Below are 21,294 nucleotides of genomic sequence, written 5' to 3' on the forward strand. Positions count from 1 at the left end.
TGTGAGTTAGGATCTCAAGTCAAAGAATTGACACATTAAAACAAATTCTTATCAAGGGCCTAATGAGATATGTCCCCCTATGGGCTGTCTCAGTCACGAGGCCCCAGGGAGAAAGAGGACAGGCGTTCGGGCGAAGTGAGGGAGTGGGGGTGTGTTTCTGCTCCAGGAGACCCGGGCTGACCCCAGGCTGAGCCCCACACAGGACGAGCGGGGACTGATCTGCTAAACAAGCCACACTGAACACAGGTGCAAATTATTTCCCCAAATCTCAAGTCTAAAACCAATTAATGTGAGCCAGGTTGAACCTGAGCTGAACCTATTTATTTTCCAAGATTACAGAAATGTCTTGCACTTGAACTTGAAGCTGACCTTAAAGGTAAAAATTCCCAGTTCTGCCTCCGGGGAGGAAGATGCAGGAGCTCATTCACACCACCCCACAGACGCGGGCCAGAGGAGAACGAAGGGGGCGTCGGGGCACAAGCGATCCTCACATTTGAAAAAGCATTTCCAAGGTTTCAAAGGAAAGAAGACTTCTGTTATCTGAAATAAACGGAAGGCATGGCCATGCAGAAGAAACAATCGTGTTTTCAATTCAAAAGAACTCTTGAAAACACGTTATGGTAAATTCTTGAGTAATGTGTCTACCTAGAAAGTCAATGTTTCCCCCCCAGGTGTTGCCAAATACAGCAACAGATGGTCACTTGGTATGTCCAACAGTCTACATTTCCTTCTCAAAATTGGTTGATTTAAGATTTCCTGTAAGAATGCTTAAAGTTTATCTATATTTCTATATATCTCCATTCTATCCATCCATCCGTCCACCCACTCATCTGTCCATCTATCCATCTTCCCCTCCTCCACCCATCCGTCCATCCGTCCACCCGTCCACCCGTCCGTCCATCCGTCCTTCCGTCCTTCCACCCATCCACCCATCCGTCCATCCGTCCACCCGTTCACCCGTCCGTCTGTCCGTCCATCCATCCGTCCTTCGGTCCGTCCATCCGTCCGTCCATCCATCCACCCATCCATCCATCCATCCACCCACCCATCCATCCATCCATCCGTCCGTCCATCCATCCGTCCACCCATCCACCCATCCATCCACCCACCCATCCATCCATCCATCCATCCGTCCACCCATCCGTCTGTCCGTCCATCTATCCGTCCTTCGGTCCGTCCATCCGTCCGTCCATCCATCCACCCATCCATCCACCCACCCATCCATCCATCCATCCATCCGTCCACCCATCCGTCTGTCCGTCCATCCATCCGTCCTTCGGTCCGTCCATCCGTCCGTCCATCCATCCACCCATCCATCCATCCATCCACCCACCCATCCATCCATCCATCCGTCCGTCCATCCATCTGTCTGTCCGTCCATCCATCCGTCCTTCCGTCCGTCCATCCGTCCGTCCATCCATCCATCCATCCACCCACCCACCCATCTGTCCATCCATCCATCCGTCTCCACATCACTGAATTCAAACCACTCTTTTCTCAAATACACTGCACACAGAGCTCGGAAGCAGTCCAGAGGCCCTGGGAATGTGTCTGGTCTTAATGAAGCCATCTTACTCTGACAACACAACAGAAAGCCTCTAAATTGAGCTGCCACAACAAGAATTCCTCCGAGTTGTTGAAGGTTGGAGTCGGAATACGGTGCTGAGCTCCTGACTCCCGCTGACAGCAGAGCTCAGAGAGGTCTGTAATCTGCAAAACGCCAGACCTTTCCTCCAGGAGCCTCCGGCACTCCCTTTCGGCTGGGGGCAGGAGGGGGAGTCCAAGAGAGCCTTGGCCCCCACAGGGGTTACATGTGCTCAGCTGTGGAGAGCGCATATTTAACATTCAGGTGAGCCAAAGGCTCCGTGATGCACGTCTGACACACAGCCTGCTCCTTGGGGGCCTCCTCTGGCCTCCCTGGGCTCCGTCTGTTCAGGGAGCCCTCCAGACCCACCCTGCTTAGGGATCAGCTCCGCCTCCTTCTGTGCCTCTGCTGGGGCAGGGACTCTGACCTGTATTCTCTTCAGGTCACTGTTTGATCCACTGGGAAGGGGTCCAGGGAGCAGGGGACCTGGGCTGCCCCTCCCACCATGCGTCCCTCCTGCTAAGCCATCTGTATGCACCAGAGCCCACCTCCTGGCTCTCCTGTCTTATGTCTCTCAGGACACCAGAACTGTGTTTATTTGTGATGGGTCCCGGTGCACGCTGGAGCCGGACGGCCGGGGTTCAAACTTGGGTGCGGGCATTAGGTTTCCCACCTGAAACCCGGGCCCCACTGTCAGGGGATGTCATGAAGATTCGAAGAACTATTGCCTGTAAGTGCTCAGGACAGTTCTGGGACCAGAACGACCCCGGCAGTTAGGATAGCTACCGTTATCTGAATTCTAAGGGTCACTGTAAATTCATGGCACCTCCGACAGCTTCAATTTTTTCAGAATGGATTTTGCATAACACTAACATCATACAAATGTTCAGAATTCACGGAATTAAAACTACATATTTAGTCTATTTTTGACCCAGTATTTTTCTGTAAATCCCACATTCACAGCATGTTCCATACGGAACAACGAGCGTCCATTGAATGCAAATAACCGTTACAGGTCCTCGTACCCCTTGGGTTTCAGGGCCCTCCGCCCCGAGAGTGTGCCTTCGTTCCACTTTCTGGGGGCACAGCTACTCCTGTCAGTTAGGTAAGGACCAGGTGACTGGGGTCCGGTGGATGGAACGCAGCCCGCGAGCATCGTGCATGATTTTCCTGACTGTCCTCCGTTCCGCTCAAGAGAGCTAGACAGAGAAGCCACAAGACGGAAGGAGCCTGGGTCCCTGAGGCCCCATGGGGCGGGGGACAGGAGCAGGACGTCGGAGTGCTGTACAAAGAGAAGTGAACGCTGAGCATGTTGGAGGAGGCTTGCCGGTTACAGCGGCGAGCCTTGCTCTAACCACGGCGGCGGACGCTAAGCATCGCACAGTCTTGGAGGTAAAACGAGGCGGGGGAGGGGAGCGCATTGGGCAAGGTCGTCGGAGACACAGGGGTGGTGATGGAGGGGAGAACTGGGAGGGCCCGACTGAAAGTCTGAAACAGAGCTCCTTGAATGCGACTTAAAAATGAGCTGGGGTTGAAACGGCAGCCATTAAACCCGAGCCGTTGAACTCTTTGCGACAGTAACAGACCCGGCTGCACACAGTGAATGTCCTCTGTGCCGACACACGGACGCTGCTCTCCAGCTCCGAAGAGGTGGTGAGACACCGTGCGACACTGGGACGGGACGTGTCTCTCGCACCAGCACGAGACAGAGCGGCCAGGCTCACTGTGCCTGCAGTGAAGGGGACGGCTGCCCCGTGTAACCAAGTCCTAGTTCACAGGTGGGGCGTGCCCGGGTGCTGGCGCGCCACCGTCACCGCTAGCCCCTCGACCACCCGCCGCCCACCTCATTCTCTGTCACACTGCTTCCTGGCCCCTTCCTGATGCGGACTGCTTCTTAACTTCCATCTCGCCCCAAGGAAGAACATGGAGGAGATCACTGTGCACGGTGTCCAACATGTATTACTCGAATAAACACTGGAGTATAAACCTACTGACGCAGAAACTGTTCTTGTTCCTGTCTTGACAGACGTACACTGTACAGCGTTTAGGAATCAGGAAACACGGTGGAAGTCTCCAGGATGTGAACACGGTGCAGCTCAGTGAGCCAGCCCTGGGGGCCTTCCGACCTCACCGCTGCGTTCTCTCTAAGTCTTACCCTGAGGGTGACCTTTCCTTTGGAAGCTATCAGATTGCAGATTCTTATCCAAGGAGATGCCACTGCGAGGCCCCTCACCCACGGAGACACGTCAGTGCTCGCAGCTCAGTGTCTCTCCACGCTTAGAAATCTCCACCCAAAGATCAGGCTGGTCCTTGCTCGGTGACGTGGCTCCTGTTTGGCCCTAAATGGGGCCGACCACACATCTGGTTTGCCCAGGATCACACAGCTGTACACCTCTGCTCATAAACCGTCTCAGGGGAGGAACATATGGAAGTATACGCGACTCATCGGCGCCCCCTGGCTGTGCCCGTCCCGCGATTCCCACGGCTCGCCCGTGCTGTGCCAACCTCCTTCAGACTCACGCCCCCCATGAACCTGCTTCTCCTTTCCAAGTTCATTGTTCTGTGAATGGAACCACTGCCCCCGGTGTGCCTAGCCGGGAGACGGGCATCATCCGCGGATGCTGCTGGACCACCTGGCCCTTCTCATCGGTGATGCCCGTCCATTCACTCTTGTCACGGCTGGCATCGATTTTCCTTCGCCAACGACCTCCCCACCGAGCATGCCTTTTAGAGTCTAACTCATTACTTCTTGCCTGAATTATTTAAACAGCCGCCCCCGCCAGAGAAAGTCCCTGAGAGGTCACAGACCGTCGGAGGCCGCCGGAAGGATGCCCCAAGGAAGCATTCAGGTTTCTGGGGGTGTCCAAGACATCACCCCATCGCAAGGCCAGAGGCCAGGGACCGGCAATCGCCAAGTCTGGGAGGCCCTGGACAGCACAGTGCCCAGCGCTGCTCCGAGTGATGAAGTGAGAATAACGGAGGGCTCGGCGTCCGCACCTGCTAGCGGTAAGCAAGGCAGCCCCCAGCTCGGGCCTCAGAATGAAGAGCCGAAGAGGACGTGGCCTTGAGGCGCCATGCAGGTGCCCAAGACCAGCACGCTCTGGGCAAGAGGGACTCGCCCGGAACCTGGACACGGCCACCATGGGGTCCTCACAAGGCGCAGAGAACAGAGGATTACAGGGCCCGGGGGCTGGCCCACAGCCCCGCCATCCGCACGGGCCAAGAAAAACCCATGTTGCTCATCATGGAGGGGGCCACGCGTGGCTGTGGGAAGTCTCTCTCCGTCTTGTCACCCACAAGCCAGAGGCAAGGGTGTATGTGCCATGCCACGAGCTAGACACGGGGACAGCACATCTCCCTGGTGGAGATGTTGGCAAGGCAGCCTGGGGTAGGCAGGAGGGGGTGCCCTGGGGGTGTCTGCACCCCGACCCTGGGGATGTCAGCACCCTGACGCCTGGCCCTGCGGGTACGTCAGATCACGCGGCAAAGGGAAAGCGAGGTCACTGCTGGAACTGAGGCTCTCACCGGCTGGCTCTGTGATGAGGAGATGTGCCTGGGTGCACCGGTGTCGTCAGAGGGACTTCCGTAAGGATCCTGGGAAGTAACAGACACCTTGGAGAGATCGCCCACCCAAGTGTGGTTTACAAGCCCAGGATTCTGTTCCCGAGGGAGAGTGTGGGTTTCCTTGGTTCCCACAGCTTTGCCCCATGACACGGGCCGTGCCGTGCCGTCCTTGGGCTCCCGACCTCGCGCCGTGTTTGGGCCACAGCGTGTTCCGCCTCGGGGGCTACGAAGTCCACGTGATAATCAATGACAGATCAAATCTGATGGGAGAGTAAACACTGATTTATTCCTTTAATTTTACAAGTATGGTAAATATTGTACGACTCTATCTAACGGGTTAGTGTTTTGTTATTGTAGCTGTCACAATCCTGTCTTGTTTAATAGATTCTGCTCTCACTGAGAACACGGGGACAACCTCTGCTTTCAACACGAAGCATCCCTTCCGCTGGCTTCTCTCCCCCGGCTTTACTGACACAGAACTGACACACCACACTGTGTAACTGAGGCGTGCGACACGACACGATGACGTGGCAGACACGCATACTGGGCAGCGGTGGCGACGTCAAGGTTGGTCCCCACCTCCACCACCTCCCAGGACGGGGGTGATTTCTTTGTGTTGAGAACACGGAGGATGAACTCTCCTCGTGGCTTTCAAGTACGCAATAAGGATTTATTAACTCCAGCCACCGTGCTGGACATCGGGTCCCCAGAACTCTCTCATTTATGACTGTTGACCTACATCTTTGGAAGACAGAAAAGGGAAGGAAACAGATCTTCCCCCTGGAATTGTCCAGAAAGGATGCCGCCCTCCTGACCCAGTGACCGTAGCCCTCTGAGACGCACGTAGGTCTTCTAATCTAACCTACAAAACTGTGCAATAATAAACACCGTTTTAGGTCAACACATGCACGGTACTTTTTTTTTTAAATGGCAACGGAAAACTAGCACATATTGCAATGGAGTCCAGACAGCCCAGCACCAGATGCCCAGGCTCCAGCCGCCGGATAGCGCGCCCTCTGCCCCAGCCTCCCCACCCGGCCGCAGGCTGTGGAGAGGGCTCAGTCCTGCCTCCCACCAGCGCGATCTGCCTCGTGTGCCCCTGTCGCACACCACGCCTCCCATCCTCTGCCCTCCACTGGGGCTCCTTGGGTTCCAGGACACCCCAGGTGTTTCCCACCTGAGAGCCCATCCCCACTGCTGCTCCGACCGCAAACACTCTCCCTTCCTGCCCGCTTTACCGCGGGACTTGCTGGCTCTATCTCCAAGTCCCCGTCTCGAGAGGCACCGATATTCTTGTAGGAATGTGTCTACATATGTGTGCACGCACACGCCTTGCTGAGAGGGCGCGGGGGAGGAAATATGTGTGTACACACACACACACACACACACGAAGCTGCTGTATATGACAGAGGAGGCACATATGACAGAGAGTACATATACAATACATACGAGAAAATGGGATATTTACACATGTGAAACTGTTACATGACATACATGATAATAAAATATGTACCAGATATAGGATATATAGAAAAGTAAAAACATCCGTTCTCTCCCTCTATATAGGAAACTCTCTATAGAATGTAGATATTAAATATGTGATATATATAAGTATATAAATGGGATATATATAATCATCTCCCTCCCCCCTCGCTATATATCCTGTGTTCTTCCTCTGTGGAGGAATCTGTATATGTCAAACTATATATACATGAAATTGTATGTATAGGAAATGGGATATATATTTTTTAAAATTTTATTTATTTATTTGAAAGAGAATGAAAGAGAGATAGCTTGAGATGGGGGAGGGTCAGAGGGAGAAGCAGACTCCCCACTGAGCAGGGAGCCTGATGTGGGATTCGAACCTGGGACTCCAGGATCATGACCTGTGCCGAAGGCAGTCGATTAACTGACTGAGCCTCCCAGGTGCCCCAGAAATAGGATATATTCTATCTAGATTTGAAGCTATACACATAGGTATATAGAAATATATGAAAGTATCTATTTTCCTCCTCTATGAAGAAAAAATTTATGAAGTTATATTTATGACAAAATAGGGTAAAGATATATATGTATCTCCTGTAATTATTTAATAGGATTTCCTATCTTCCTTGTCAGGAACTTTAATTTGTTCATGAGCTCAGTCTACAGAACCAGAACAGTGTCCTGCGTGCATCAGAAATTCAGGAAATATTTGCTGAGTAATTTATGTTTATACTTAAGACTCTTCATTGGACAGTTTACAAACATCCTAGTATGGTTTTAGTTTTAAATTCTTTCTTTTTTAAAGATTTTATTTATTTATTTGACACAGAGAAAGAGATCACAAGTAGGCAGAGAGGCAGACAGAGAGAGAGGAGGAAGCAGGCTCCCTGCTGAGCAGAGAGCCCAATGCAGGGCTCCATCCCAGGACCCTCAGATCATGACCTGAGCCAAGGCAGAGGCTTAATCCACTGAGCCACCCAGGCGCCCTTCAATTTTAAATTCTATATGGTAGCCTCCATAATATCTTCTGAACTTTGGGCCTCTAAAGTCTTCATCTGTTTTGTTTTTCTTTAAAGACCATCTCCACGTAGAGAGATGGCTGACTGTGACCCCAACCTGGGCCTCCCCTGTTGTGCTGCTGTGTGTGACCCGGGTCTACACCAGCCAGAGAGGCTTCCCTGGAGTAGCTCTCTGGGCCTCCACCTGGTCCATGTGTCCTGAGCAGTGCCGCTCAGAGGTTTGAGGGTTCGGAGCTAGGGTTCGGGACCTGGCTGCATCTCGCATGGACTAAGCCCACCATCTCCAGTGCGAAAGCCGGCTCACCAGCTCTACTGGGAAAGGTTCTGAGCTTGGTTTTCCTTTTGGTCACAAACACGCACTAGACCTCCCAGTGCTCTCCTTCTCTCTCTTCTTGGATCAAAGCCCTTTCCTGCAGGGGAAAGACGGCGGAAGTTTCTGTAACTCACCCTAAGATTAAACTCAAGACTCTACATCAAGCTCCTGTGAGACAGGAACTCTGGTAAGACCCTGAAAAAAAAAATAAAAAAAAATCCCTTTTGGGATCCTTTTGTAGTTCATAAGCATGATGACTGGGTGTTCACGCTCCTGTGTGACGTGTGGTACCCTCAAACCTTGTTACAACCTTGGCACATTACCCATCTGATGAGGAAAAAAAAAGGAGAAACAGAAATTAAGGAGTCAATCCCGTTTACAATTGCACCTAAAACCATAAGATACCTAGGAATAAACCTAACCAAAGAGGCAAAGAATCTGTACTCAGAAAACTACAGAGTACTCATGAAAGACATTGAGGAAGACACAAAGAAATGGGAAAACGTTCCACGTTCATGGACTGGAAGAACAAATATTGTGAAAATGTCTATGCTACCTAAATCAATCTACACATTTAATGCAATCCTTATAAAAATTCCATCCATTTTTTTTCAAACAATGGAACTAATAATCCTAAAATTTATATGGCACCAGAAAAGATCTCGAATAGCCAGAGGAATGTTGAAAAAGAAAGCCAAAGTTGGTGGCATCACAATTCCAGACTTCAAGCTCTACTACAAAGCTGTCATCATCAAGACAGTACGGTACTGGCACAAAAACAGACACATAGATCCATGGAACAGAATAGAGAGCCCAGAAATAGACCCTCAACTCTATGATCGACTAATCTTCGATAAAGCAGGAAAGAATGTCCAATGGAAAAAAAGACAGTCTCTTCAACAAATGGTGTTGGGAAAATTGGACAGCCACATGCAGAAGAATGAAACTGGACCATTTCCTGACACCACACACAAAAATAGATTCAAAATGGATGAAAGACCTCAATGTGAGACAGGAATCCATCCAAATCCTTGAGGAGAACACAGGCAGCAAACTCTTTGACCTCAGGCACAGCAATTTCTTCCTAGGAACATTGCCAAAGGCATGGGAAGCAAGGGCAAAAATGAACTATTGGGACTTCATCAAGATCAAAAGCCTTTGCACAGCAAAGGAAATAGTTAACAAAACCAAAAGACAACTGACAGAATGGGAGAAGATATTTGCAAACGACATATCAGATAAAGAGCTAGCATCCAAAATCTATACAGAACTTATCAAACTCAACACCCAAAGAACAAATAATCCAATCAAGAAATGGGCAGAGGACATGAACAGACATTTCTGCAAAGAAGACATCCAGATGGCCAACAGACACATGAAAAAGTGCTCCGTATCACTCGGCATCAGGGAAATAAAAATCAAAACCACAATGAGATCCCAGCTCACACCAGTCAGAATGGCTAAAATTAACAAGTCAGGGAATGACAGATGCTGGTGAGGATGCGGAGAAAGGGGAACCCTTCTACAAAGTTTATGGGAAGGCAAGCTGGTGCAGCCACTCTGGAAAACAGCAAAGAGGTTCCTCAAAAAGTTGAAAATAGAACTACACTATGACCCAGCAATTGTACTACTGGGTATTTATCCTAAAGATACAGATGTAATAATCCGAAGGGGCATGTGCACCCAAATGTTTATAGCAGCAATGTCCTCGATAGCCAAAAAATGGAAAGAACCTAGATGTCCATCAGCAGATGAATGGATAAAGAAGATGTGGTATATATATACACACACACACACACACACACACACAATGGAATACTATGCAGCCATCAAAAAAATGGAATCTTGCCATTTGCGACAACGTGGATGGATCTAGAGGGTATCATGCTGAATGACATAAGTCAATCAGAGAAAAACAACTATCATATGATCTCCCCGATATGAGGAAGTTGAGAGGCAACATGGGGGGTTGGGGGGTAGGAAAGAATAAATAAAACAAGATGGGATCGGGAGGGAGACAAACCATAAGAGACTCTTAATCTCAGAAAACAAACTGAGGGTTATCAGGGGGAAGAGGGTAGGGAGAGGGTGATGGGGTTATGGATATCTGGGAAGGTATGTGCTATATAGTGAGTGCTGTGAAGTGTGTAAACCTGGTGATTCACAGACCTGCACCCCTGGGGCTAATAATACATTATAGGTCAATAAAAAAATTAAAAATCATTTAAAAATCCCCTTTGGAGAGGTATAATCTCTAATTTTAGGTTCTACATGTACCTTTTTGTCACCTTTCCCCCCCTATTAACTGACCTCTATAGAAGCAGAAAGCAAGGGGCTGCTACCGGGTTGGTCCTAATTATCCAACACCCCCTTCACTCATAAGAGTTTCCGCTGTAGGCTCAGTTTGTAGGATAGCAGGTGTGGGGTAAGCTCAGATCCATGCAAAATGTGATGGTCCAGCCGACACCTGCTATTTTAGCAGGGAGGGAGGACGGACTCCTATGTCATCAGGCAAAACACCACCATTCTAACGCTGGGTTTAAAAACACCACCACCACAACGGCTTTGTGCCAATTACACGCATTCTGTCTATGATACATGGTGTTGAACTGCCCGAGGGCTGAGTTAGAGGGTTTAAAATGAGTTATGGCCTCTATCTCATGCCTTAACGCACCTGTTGTCAACATGCTTTCCCTCTTCATTAGTAACAGTGTGTTTGTAGTCACAGACCTACAAGTCCGATAAAGAACCTCAGTCACAGAAATGGAGGAGGATTCGCGAGGCTCCCCCTTACAGGAATGTTAGAATCCCAGAAGGTACTGTGCCTGCAATTTGAGCTGCCGTCACCAGGGGGTGCCCATCCGGTAACCTGCAGTTCCCAGGCAGGGTCTGGGTCCCAGGTGTGCCTCTGAGGAGCCCCCCTCTTGCCTCTCCAGGTATGCCCAGCTGAGGCACATGAGCCTTCATCAACCGGCACCTGCAAACCCCACTTTGCTAAAGTGGCCCGTCAAACACATGTGATGTGTGTTTGCAAAGTCCACTGACCAGATGTACCATGGAGGGGAGACCTGGGTGTTCACCAGCGGTCTCTCTACGTTTAACACAAATCTAGGTTGATTTTGCCATTCATTCATTCACTCACTCAACAAATAACTACCACATGCCAGGTCTTTGGTTCAGTCCAGGCATACAGAAAAGCGTCAGACATGTCCCTGGAGCAGAATTTCTCCCAGTCCATCGGGGCTGCTCATGCATAGATAACGTAGGGTAAGGACAGGCTGAGCCCAGGATGGTCACATCCTACCTACAGAAAGGCCAAATTCACCCACAGTGAAAATGACTCTTGAAAGTGTTTTAAACTGAAAGCCTTTTGGCCACGAACGAATCCTTTGACTTCCAACGTCTGACTTGCTTTGTTTTAATCTTTACAGCCTTGGAAGTAAGGGCCAGGGCTCCGTCCTCCCACTGGGGCTAACTGCTTCTCTGCGTCTGCCCAGTGGATGCTCGCTCCAAGGCTTCCGGTTCCCATGTAAGTTCCAGAGAATTCCAATTAACTGTCATATTTTTTCATTCATGTAGGAAATGGAAAAGATGGAGTAGCCATCGGACTGGGTCCCTTTCCTGCTCACCTCCTCTGTGTTTCTGGCCTTCCCATCCAGAACGTTCTCTCTACAGAATGTTCTCAACACACCATACTCTGAACTGGACCCACGGAGCCGTTTTCATACAGTTCTAGCTACCATCCATCAACTCAGTGTCCATCATCCCTCCTGGTGCCTTGAGGACCCTCCCACCGTCCCAGGGATGCTTTTGCTTTTTTGGATGAAGGTCCAGGGAAATCCCACAGTACTGTAAGTACACAGCCATCTCCTCACCCAAATAGGAGAACGGTGCTCTGGGTTGTTCACTGGTTGTTTTTCCTACTGAACGAAGTTCCTCTAGGATATTAGAATTCTCCCTGTGATGACCCAGAGGGATGACGCTCTTCACCCACCTTCCCTGAGCCACTTCCCGAGTCCCTTTGCTCTGCAAACTACCGGCAGAGAGCCCGCGAGACACCAGGTGTTGCCTGGGCGCTGGGAGACCAGCCACGATCCAACAGCAAGCCCGTGTCCTTGGAGAGGCGGACAGGGAACAAAGGAACGAGGAGAAATGCAGTAAGACCATGGGGACATGTTCCATGAAGAAAAATAAGGCAGAGGAGGGGGTGGGGGGTGTGTCTGAGCCCAGAGGACAGCAGGGGGCGGGGGGAAGAGGTGAGGTCAGGGATGGGGGGGCAGGACGGAGGGTGGGGGCCGTGGTGGTCACAGCGGGAAGCCTTCAGCTCTGGGGGGTGGGGTGGGGAGGCGGATCTTGAGAAGTGACGTGACCTGTGTGCCAGGGGTGCTCTCCCGGCTGGTGGGGAAGAGTCTGGGGTGCGGGACAAAGTCGAGAGCAGCGACCCACGAAGAGGTTTCTGGAAGGTTCACTTTACCTCCCGGGCTCAGCCCCCGCGGGCAGCTCCAAACACAACCTGGACAGAAGCTGCGGGGACTCCTTGAGGTTAACGATGCAGCTACAGGCAGAGTCCCCCCTATAAGACAGACCCACGAGTGACCAGAACGACCGAGATTCGCCTCCAGAACCTAATCAGCCGTAGGGATGTCACAGCACCCATGTCACAACCAAAGAAACTGAGGAACAGAGAGACCCAGTACCTAGCCCTGGTTCTCCTCTCTAGGTCTCAGAGCCAGGATTCAGTCCAGCCAGCCTGGCACCAGAGCCCACGCCCTAGAGGGCCCTGGGCACTCTGTGCATGTGGCGACGGTCAGGCAGGATGCCGTAGCGGCTGCACGTTCCGATGGGGCCTGTGCCGCAGACCCTACGGGCCCCTGTCACTTCCCGCACTTGTTGGCGCCTGGATCTCATATTCCGCTGGGTTTGTGACCCGCGGTCTTTGTACTCCAGGATCCTTTATGTAAATTCTATGCAGGTACGGGGTTCGCACACATAGGGTGGTAGGTGGTTCCTTCCAGGTAGGGGTGACAAAGAAGTTTGGTCTTTTTTTCCAAGATTTTATTTGAGAGAGTGAGAGCACACAATCAGAGGGAGGGGTAGGGGGAAAGGGAGGAGCCCCCCTACAATGTGGGGGTTCTATCCCGGGACCCCGGGATAATGACTAAGCTGAAGGCAGATGCTTCAGGTTTTGTCTCTTCTGCCCACAACTGGCAGTGTTGCGTGCGACAGCTGTGCCACTGTCTGAACGCAAGAGACACGTGCTGAATTCCACTGAGGACGTCGGCCACGAGGCTGGTGCCACGACGTATATTTCTCTGGACTCGGCCAGGCTGAGGGCAAGGCCAGCTTCCACTTCTGGTCCACTTGGCCCCATGTTCCCAGCAGCCAGGCTCTCTCTGCTTGTCCGCATTTTGCCTCCCTAAGGGGAAAGTGACTGAGCCAGTGCACTTGGACGGACATGTCCGGGAACTGACGCATCCCTCTCTCCGAGGAGGGCATTTGCTCTAACGAAGCACAGCAGGGAGACGTGAAGGCTCAATCCCACGGCATGAAATTTCACGGGAAGGACTGCAACCGTCCACGGAGGAGCCATCTCTGGCCGGGAGCTCTGAGTCTCTGAGCTCCCCGTAAGCCATCACCCACGGAGGAAAGGCCTGAGGGGAGTCCCAGAGCAGAGACGGGCGAGCTCCTCTGCAGGAGACGGACGGTGAACACATCTGGCTCCGCGGCTGACCCGCCTCCCTCGGTGCTGCTCAACTCAGCCATGTGCTGTGGATAACAACGCACTAATGCTCGTTCCCGACCGTCCCCACGGCATCGTGCACCAAACCCTGTCCTGGAGGAGGAGGGACGGAGGCAAAAACGGAACAGGACTTGGGCCCGGGGACCACACGTCTTGGTTTCTGCAGAGGTGTCAAAACTCCGCGTCTGCAGAACGGCAGGACGTGAAGCCGCCGAAAGACAGAAGTGGCCCAAGGGTCCCCTGATGGAGGGGCGGCGGGACCAGGTGTGGGCCCCCCACGCGGCGGCGTTATTAACCCGAACAAGGAACGGGAGACCGACACCGGCCACACCCCGGAGGAGCTGGAGGACCGCACGTGGAGCGCGGGGAGGCGGCCCGGAAGGACAGCCCAGGAGGCCCCTGAGGGGGTCGGTTCACGGAGACAGACCATACAAGGGAAGCCTGCAGGGGCTGAGGGGCAGGGCCACAGGGGCTGGTGACCCGTGGGGACAGAGCTTCGGTTCTGCAGGATGACCAGAGTCCTCGAGATGATGGACAAGCAAGGGGACGCTCCTAACACTGCACGCTGTGTGCCTCGCGATGGTGAGGACGGCGCATTTTATGTTCTGTATTTGGCCACAATTAAAAGAAGAGCCTCTCGTTGTCTCAATGTCCTCATGCGGAAAAATCGCCATGAGCCTGAGTCCCTGGGATGGCTGGGAGCGTGGAAGGCGTGGACGCCCGCGTGGCGTGAGGAGCCGCACACAGACGCTGTTCCTATCATCATGGGAACACAGCTCCCGACGCGTAACCCGCCGCCGGGGCCCAGGGCCCCCAGTAAGGCCGAAAGGACGCAGGATGTTTTAAACACCGACAGCCTGACACAAAGCAGGACGGCTGGAATCTGGGAGGCGGACCAGCGTACGGGGAAGAGAAGTGTTGTTTGCTGTAAACCAGAACATCGACTCTCAGTGCAGCGATAGTCCGTTCTGGCCTTCGGCAGTCAGCTGCAGGCAAGGAGCACGGCTCCTGGGCGTCCGCGCCGGGACGGAAGAGACAGCAGCGGGGACGCCCGCCGCCCTCAGGCCGCCTTCCTGCCTGCCGCCCCTGCTCCACCTTCGGACGCGTCCCCGGCGTCTCCACGGAGGGGCCGGCCCACTCGGCAGCTACAGAGGCAAACGTCCCCATGGGGGGGCTTCCTTGCCGACAAGGTGGATTGAAGAAGGGGTGTGCTGGGAGGTCTCCCGGTTCCAAGCCCCCGCTGGGCCCCGGAGCCCGAGAAGGATCAGTTCAACGCAGGTGCCCCCACCCCGCTCCCCGCTCCCCGCGGGGCACTACAGGCGGCTCCTACAAGGGAAGGTGAGGAGCCTTAATCGCTTCTAACGCCCGTTCCTTCAAGGGGATTTACGAAGCCATTTGGCTAAACTCCTGGGGAGAAACAGCGAAGCTGCCCGAGGAGCAGGACCATGGCCTGGGGGTGACCACGGGACCAACAGCCCCTCCCCGGAGGCAGCCCCGTGCACTGCCGGGTGACAGAGCCCAGCAGTTTCCTGCGGGGCCAGAGCCACGTGCCACCCGGGGCTCCCTCCATGCGGGCCCGTGACCCCATCAGGAGCCCCTGACCGGCAGCTGCATACCCAGTGCTTCGGCAAGGAGGCCAAGGGCCAGGCGGAGGGGCCCTGCCCGCCCTCGCCCTGCCTCCGGTCGCCGACGCGGCCCCGTCCCGGAAATGGCTCTCTCCCCTCGCAGGGTCGGCTCTCTTCTGCGGGGGCCGGCCTTGGGAGAAGGTGTCAGGCTGGGCTGTGCTGGGCTGCGTCTGCTGGAGACGCAGGGGAGGACCCTGAGCTGGGGGAGCACAGCACGGAGGAAGGCAGGCTCCCCGGGTCCACCTGCTGTGGCCTGGGGGAGGCACCCGTCTCTCCGGGAGGGGTGGCGAGAGCCTGGGACCCGAGCGGCCCCGAGAACTCAGCCAGCGTCTCGCAGGCCTCCGGCTGCTCTGCCCACTCCCCGTCCACTCCCTGTGCCTCAGGGCACAGCAGCCGTCAACGGTGCCACTCTGGAGGTTCTTACAAGTCCCTAACCCCCGGCGTCTCTGAAGCCCGCTCCCCTTCCTGCTGACCACACACAGAGCTGTCCGGGCCTCCCCTCCCTGCCTCGCCTCCGCAGGTCATGGGCTGGGGTGAGGAGGCTTTGGAACATCAGGGGTCGGGGGCTGGGGCTGCGGCGCTGGGATTGGGGTCAGGGGGCCCCCTGGGTGGGTCCCCCAATGGAGACAGTCCCAGGACTGGAAGGTCTGCTCTCCTTCCGGCGGGGTTCCGGCTGAGCCCCATGGACCTCTCCTCCCACGGGGTGGCTTCTCCAAATGCCTCGCTGTGGCAGAGGCCACACAGAAGGAAGGGGCTCTGTCTGCAGGTGAGGGCTGAGAGACAGAGACGGAGTGATGGAGAGAGAGACAGAGAGAGAGAGATGGGGACAGAAATGGAGAGAGAGAGAGACACGGAGAGAGACAGAGAGAGACAGAGGGAGAGAGACGGGGGAGAGAGAGAGAGAGAGACAGAGATGGAGGGAGAGAGATAGAGAGACAGAGATAGAGACAGAGAGACAGAGACAGAAATACAGATAGAGCCAGAGACAGAGTGAGATAGAAACAGAGAGAGATAGAGAAAGACAGAGAGATACGGACAAAAACAGAGAGAGGCAGAGAGATAGATGGAGACAGAGAGACAGAGAGATCTAGAGAGACAGGACAGAGAGAGAGAGAGATACAGAGACAGAGATGGACAGAGAGACAGAGAGAAAGAAAGAGACGGGGGGGGCGGCAGAGTAAGGATGTTCTCGTGATGTCTTGTGAGGTTCTGAATAAAATCCCCATAAACTACCCCCAAATCAGGACTTTTCAATTACATCAGCCAACAACATTTTTTGATATATTTTTTTTTTAACTGAAGTCAGCGTGGGTGGGATTTCCTGTTATTTCCAACCCCGAAGCATCACAACGGATATTACTGCTGACACCCGAAATGCATCCATTAGGGATCTGCTGCCTTTTGAAAACCCGGCATCCTTGGGAAGCAGAAGGTAACATGCCTTCCCGAAATTTACAATTCAGTGCGAATGACTTTTCCAGCGGATTTCCTGCGAGGAGGTTTCGATACAGATGGGGGAGAACGCTCGGGTTTATCCCGCCTCTGGCTGGGAGGGAAGAAAGAGCAAAAAGAAGGGAAAAGACTGAAGCTTTACAGCAGACCATGCGGCTCAGCAGATTCCGGGAGCCCGCACGCGGGTGTGGGTCTTCTCCAAGCACCCCTGGGCTTTCTGCTTCTAGGGTCCCCAAATGACACTGAAGAATCATAAACACTAGGGAGCGTCCCTGCACCTGTGCTCCCGGAGCTGTGAAGAGACAGCAGCGTGGGCTGCGGGGTCCGACCTGCAGGTTGTGCCTCCGTCCCTGGGGCTGCAGGTGCGTGTCCTTGAGGCCCCGGGCGATTTCATGAGTCCCGGGATTCCTGGAGTCCCAGGGCATGGATACAAGTGCGGGCTTCTTTGCTGACCGGTACCACGAGCCGAACTCAGACTGCTCTGCACGAAAGTAGCCGTTTCCAGCATCCTCAGGGGAAAGTCTGGTGTGGTCTGGCGGGATCGAGCTCTCGGGCGCTGTTGGAAGGACGTGGCTTCCCCCGGAGAGTTTCTCTGTTGGTCTCTTTCTGGAGGCGGCTGACCTGCTTACGGCAGGAGGTCCTGTCACGGAGGGTTGGCAACAAGATCAAACGGAGGGGGACCCTGTCTTTTCTAAGACTTACGCCCGACTCTTCAGAGGGCGCCTCTGTGGCTGGGATTGGGACCAGGTCTCTCCCGGAGCAGACGACGGCCTCTAGAGGGACATGGCGCTTTGTGGCCACGGCGGGTCACCCGGCCACCGGAAGGTGGGGTGGACACGGCACCATTATGTTGCTGGGACTGAGAGCAAAGACAGTAAGGAACGTCCTGGAGCAAACGTCTCTGTCATCAGGAGGAGCGCGGACGGAGGCTGCCGAGAACGCGCCCCAACGTCCTTCACGGGAATTCGCCGCTTCTGCTGCTCCAAGAGTGCGTCTCCCCGCCCTCGTCCCCGCGTGCCCTCGGCCTGCAGTGTTTCCACGTTGTGTGTCGTCCGGCCGGCCGTGAGCAGACCCAGCCTCAGCGCCCCCCCGTGAGTCTGTCCCCAAGAACGCCTCCGTGGCTCAACCACGTGCGTTCCTGTCTTGTCGGTCACCGCGTCACTCACTCGCACGTTCGACACACATTTGTCCGGTGCGTCCTCTCTGCCGGGGTTGTTCGTGATGGGGGACGGCGGCAAAGGAAGAGAACCAGACGGCGCTGCCCGCCCAGAGCCTACACCCCCGTGAGACCGTCAGACATAGTAAAGTAAACACATGAATGTGAAAATAGAGATCTGCACCGCACACATAGACCTTCGATGAATAAATATGACGGGAACACGCGAGCGGGCCGGGGAGGGCGGTGCTGGAGGGACGTGGGGACAGGCTGGGGAGAGGGGAAGCCAGGGACACGGCCCTGCAGGGAAGGGAGTTGGGAGCACAGGGCTGAACACAGGGGCTGACCCGCCCGCGGAAAGGCCAATCCCCTGGTGTGGCTGGAACCGAGGGACCGAGCGGGAAGGCAACAAGGGTGAGGTCAGAGTTCAGGCAGGTGGGCAGGACTCCGTGTCCCCAGTCACTCTGTCTGCTCTGAGACGGGTGGGAAGCGGGGGATGTTTGCGGAGCGAGGAGTGACGTGGTCAGATGGACACTCGGATCCCACTGGCGGCCGCAGGGAGAGCAGACTCCAGGGGAGAGGAGGCCACCGGGGGGCCCGCGAGGAGGAGGCCGCGCGGATCTGGGAGAGAGAAGGGACCGCGGCCTGGGGGCTGGCAGGACGCCGTGGAGGAGGGTCGGGTCTGGGGCCTGTTTGGAGGCCGCTGCCCACAGGATGTGCTGGAGGACGGGATGTGGGGAGAGAGGGAAATCGAGGGCGAGCCAAGAATTGGTCTGCGGCCCCGGGAGGCCCGGCCTGACCGGTACCCGCTGAGGGGATTCTGGAACAGAGGTGAGCGGTGTGTCACGACACCGTCCTTCCTTCCCTCCCCTGCCTGTCCCCAGCCAATCACAGGGCAGGGACCGTGCCTCCGACTACGGTCCTACTACCAAACAGGACCCAACATCTGGTGGAGACGCCGTTGGCATCTGTCCACTGCTCTCTGCCGATGGACTTGCTCCCTGGAGTTCCCGGCGAGCAGAGGGGCTTAGCAGCTCCCGCCCAGCACAAGGGGGTCACCGAGCTCGGACCGGTGCGGGGACCCAGAGAGAAGCAGTCACGTGCACTTCCTGTCCCCCTGCCTGCTGCCCCCAGGCGTTTGCTGGGAGGCAGGTTCGGAGGAGGGTGCCAGGCAGCATTCGCCACCGCAGCTCTGAGCCGGGAGTGGGCAGTGGCAGTGTGACAAGCCCGTCCCCCGCCGAGTGCAGCGGCCGGCCGAGCGCCCCCGCCAGAATATCTCCGTCCACACTTTGGCTTCGCCTCCGCTGTGCGTTCAATTGTAAAGAGCGAGAAGAGGGCAGGAAAGAAGGGGTCCGGGGAAGGTAAAGGAAGGGCCGCCCTCCATGCCCCCCGGCTGCAGAGCCGTCCCAGGTTGGCCGGGAGTGGGGACTGTCGTTTTCTCTTCCTGCCTCGGCTGGCGCTGTCAGTCACAGCTGGGGAGACTAAGTGCACGGTCGCCCCCCAACCCCGACTCGGCACACACGCTCCCTGCTCTGCAACCATCCCAGAGCACGGCTGCACACCCACCAGGCTAGGTCTGGCCCCCTTCCCAGTCCCTGCAGCCCTCCACGGCCTCCCCAGGTACTGGGACGAGGCCCCGAGCACTTGGCACACAGGAAAGGTCAGGAGCTTTGCGCACCTTGCTGAGCCTCCAGACACCACCGGAATGGGCTGGGAGGGGCCGCAGGACCCCCGGCAGTCACCACCTCGGACTCCGGCAGGGGTGGGGGGGGGCAGGGAGGCGTCCACTTGCCTTGATCACGTCTTCGTCGGACGACCGGCACTCCACAGACGTTAGCAGGTCGGTCACCGTGCCGTCCTCCTCCACCGACACCACCTTCACCGGAACGGCCACCGTCTTCCCCGTGAGGATGGCTGTGTTCAGGATCTCAGCCTCCTGGAAGACCAAACACACCCTGCCATCACAGACCTTCTCCGTGCGACGACCTCCCGCCTCCCCACGAAGGACCCCGGCGCCCGCACGGCCCGGAGTCACTGAGGGAGAACAGGATGGGGACGGGGACTCCATGGGGAGGGCGGGAGCAAATTTATCACACGTGTTGTGTTTGACCAGCCTCCCCGTCAGCCAGAAGCTCTTTTAACTGCTTTGCGACAGTGGACATGTTCGGTCGCAGACCTGATCTTAGCATTCCCTCCCTTTGGCAGATGGCACAGAGAGGTCATGTCACTTGCCCGAGGTCACACAGCCTGGCAACAGTGAAGGTGGGACTTGAACCCAGTCCAGCCACTGAGCCCACATGTCAGCTATGCCAGGATGTCTGAACTGAGACAAAATGATGCCACCTTCAGCCGTGAACCGTTGACTAGGGGAGCAAGGGGCCCTAAAAGCAGCGGAGATTAGCCCCACCCACGGCCTGTCCCGCGTGTAGCATGCACACGGAGACGGAGACCCTTGCTCTCGGAACTCTGTTGCACTGGCCATCTTTCCTTTCCTGTCCCTCCTTGGGGCTCTTACTGGGTCCTGGCCTCTGTGTATGTCTGGAACTCGACTACGGCTCCAACGACATGCTCGGCCCGCCGACATGACACGTGTGTGCAGCAGACACACACGCCCACTCAGACATGCGTTTGCCTGCCCGACGCATCCTCTGCTCACGGCTCATGGTGTCCCGCGGGACGTCCCTGCTTGCTTTCGTTATTCAATTTAGAGCCCCTCAGAGCCCAGGACACACGGGCACAGCCTCTCCTCTGGGGCATCTCACACCATTGCTGTCTTACTTAGAGTTAGTCAATCGGAGACCTCTCTTACAGGCCACAAGCTCCGGGGGACTGGTCTGCCTTCTGCTCCCAGCGCCTGGCACAGGGCTAGCTGCTGTGAGTAGTACATTATCTACAGGACGTGCGGACAAGGACTTGGCCGGGAAGACTGGAATCCACGCCCTGCCTCCCTGGTCTCTAGCCCTTAGTCCTGTGCATGGACCCGGGATCCCAGGCTGCATGTCCCAGACACTGAGCAGTGGCCCTTGCTCTGCCCCTGTCCCCAGCACATCTCTCCCTTCTTAGGTCCTCCTACAGGGCCCCGGGAGATCACAGGAACCCATTTCTTAGATAGAGAAAACTAAGCCCCAAGAACCAGAAATGGGTCTCATTCCCATGTGCAGGGACTGTCTCCCCCAATCACACGAGATCAAAGTCCCCAACAACCCACAGCCTCCGTGCATCCAGCTTCCCGAATTCTTGCCCACAGAGCTCCTGCTCAGTGCTGTGAGCTGTGGGCCAGCGGTGTCCCCGAGAGGGGCTGTGTTGGCACAAACGCAGGGCTTCTTCTGTAGGTCCGACCTTGTCCAGCCTATCC

General features: G+C 55.2%; 1 protein-coding gene and 1 non-coding gene across 4 annotated transcripts in view; one reads left to right on the forward strand and one right to left on the reverse strand.

Annotated features, from left to right (window-relative positions):
* Window positions 1–21,294, reverse strand: part of TMEM132D (transmembrane protein 132D) — a 571,936-nt gene that overhangs the window by 67,251 nt on the left and 483,391 nt on the right. For all 3 annotated transcript variants that reach the window (XM_032310915.1, XM_032310917.1, XM_032310918.1), the window contains one exon: window positions 19,732–19,875. In XM_032310915.1, coding sequence (XP_032166806.1) covers window positions 19,732–19,875 — 144 coding nt within the window. The remainder of the gene's footprint in view (window positions 1–19,731; window positions 19,876–21,294) is intronic.
* LOC116572573 lies at window positions 8,196–8,299 on the forward strand. The gene has a single exon (XR_004278421.1). It is a non-coding gene; the product is annotated as a small nucleolar RNA U13 (small nucleolar RNA).

The sequence above is a fragment of the Mustela erminea genome, chromosome 13 (genome assembly GCF_009829155.1).
Source record: "Mustela erminea isolate mMusErm1 chromosome 13, mMusErm1.Pri, whole genome shotgun sequence".
NCBI lineage: Eukaryota > Metazoa > Chordata > Mammalia > Carnivora > Mustelidae > Mustela > Mustela erminea.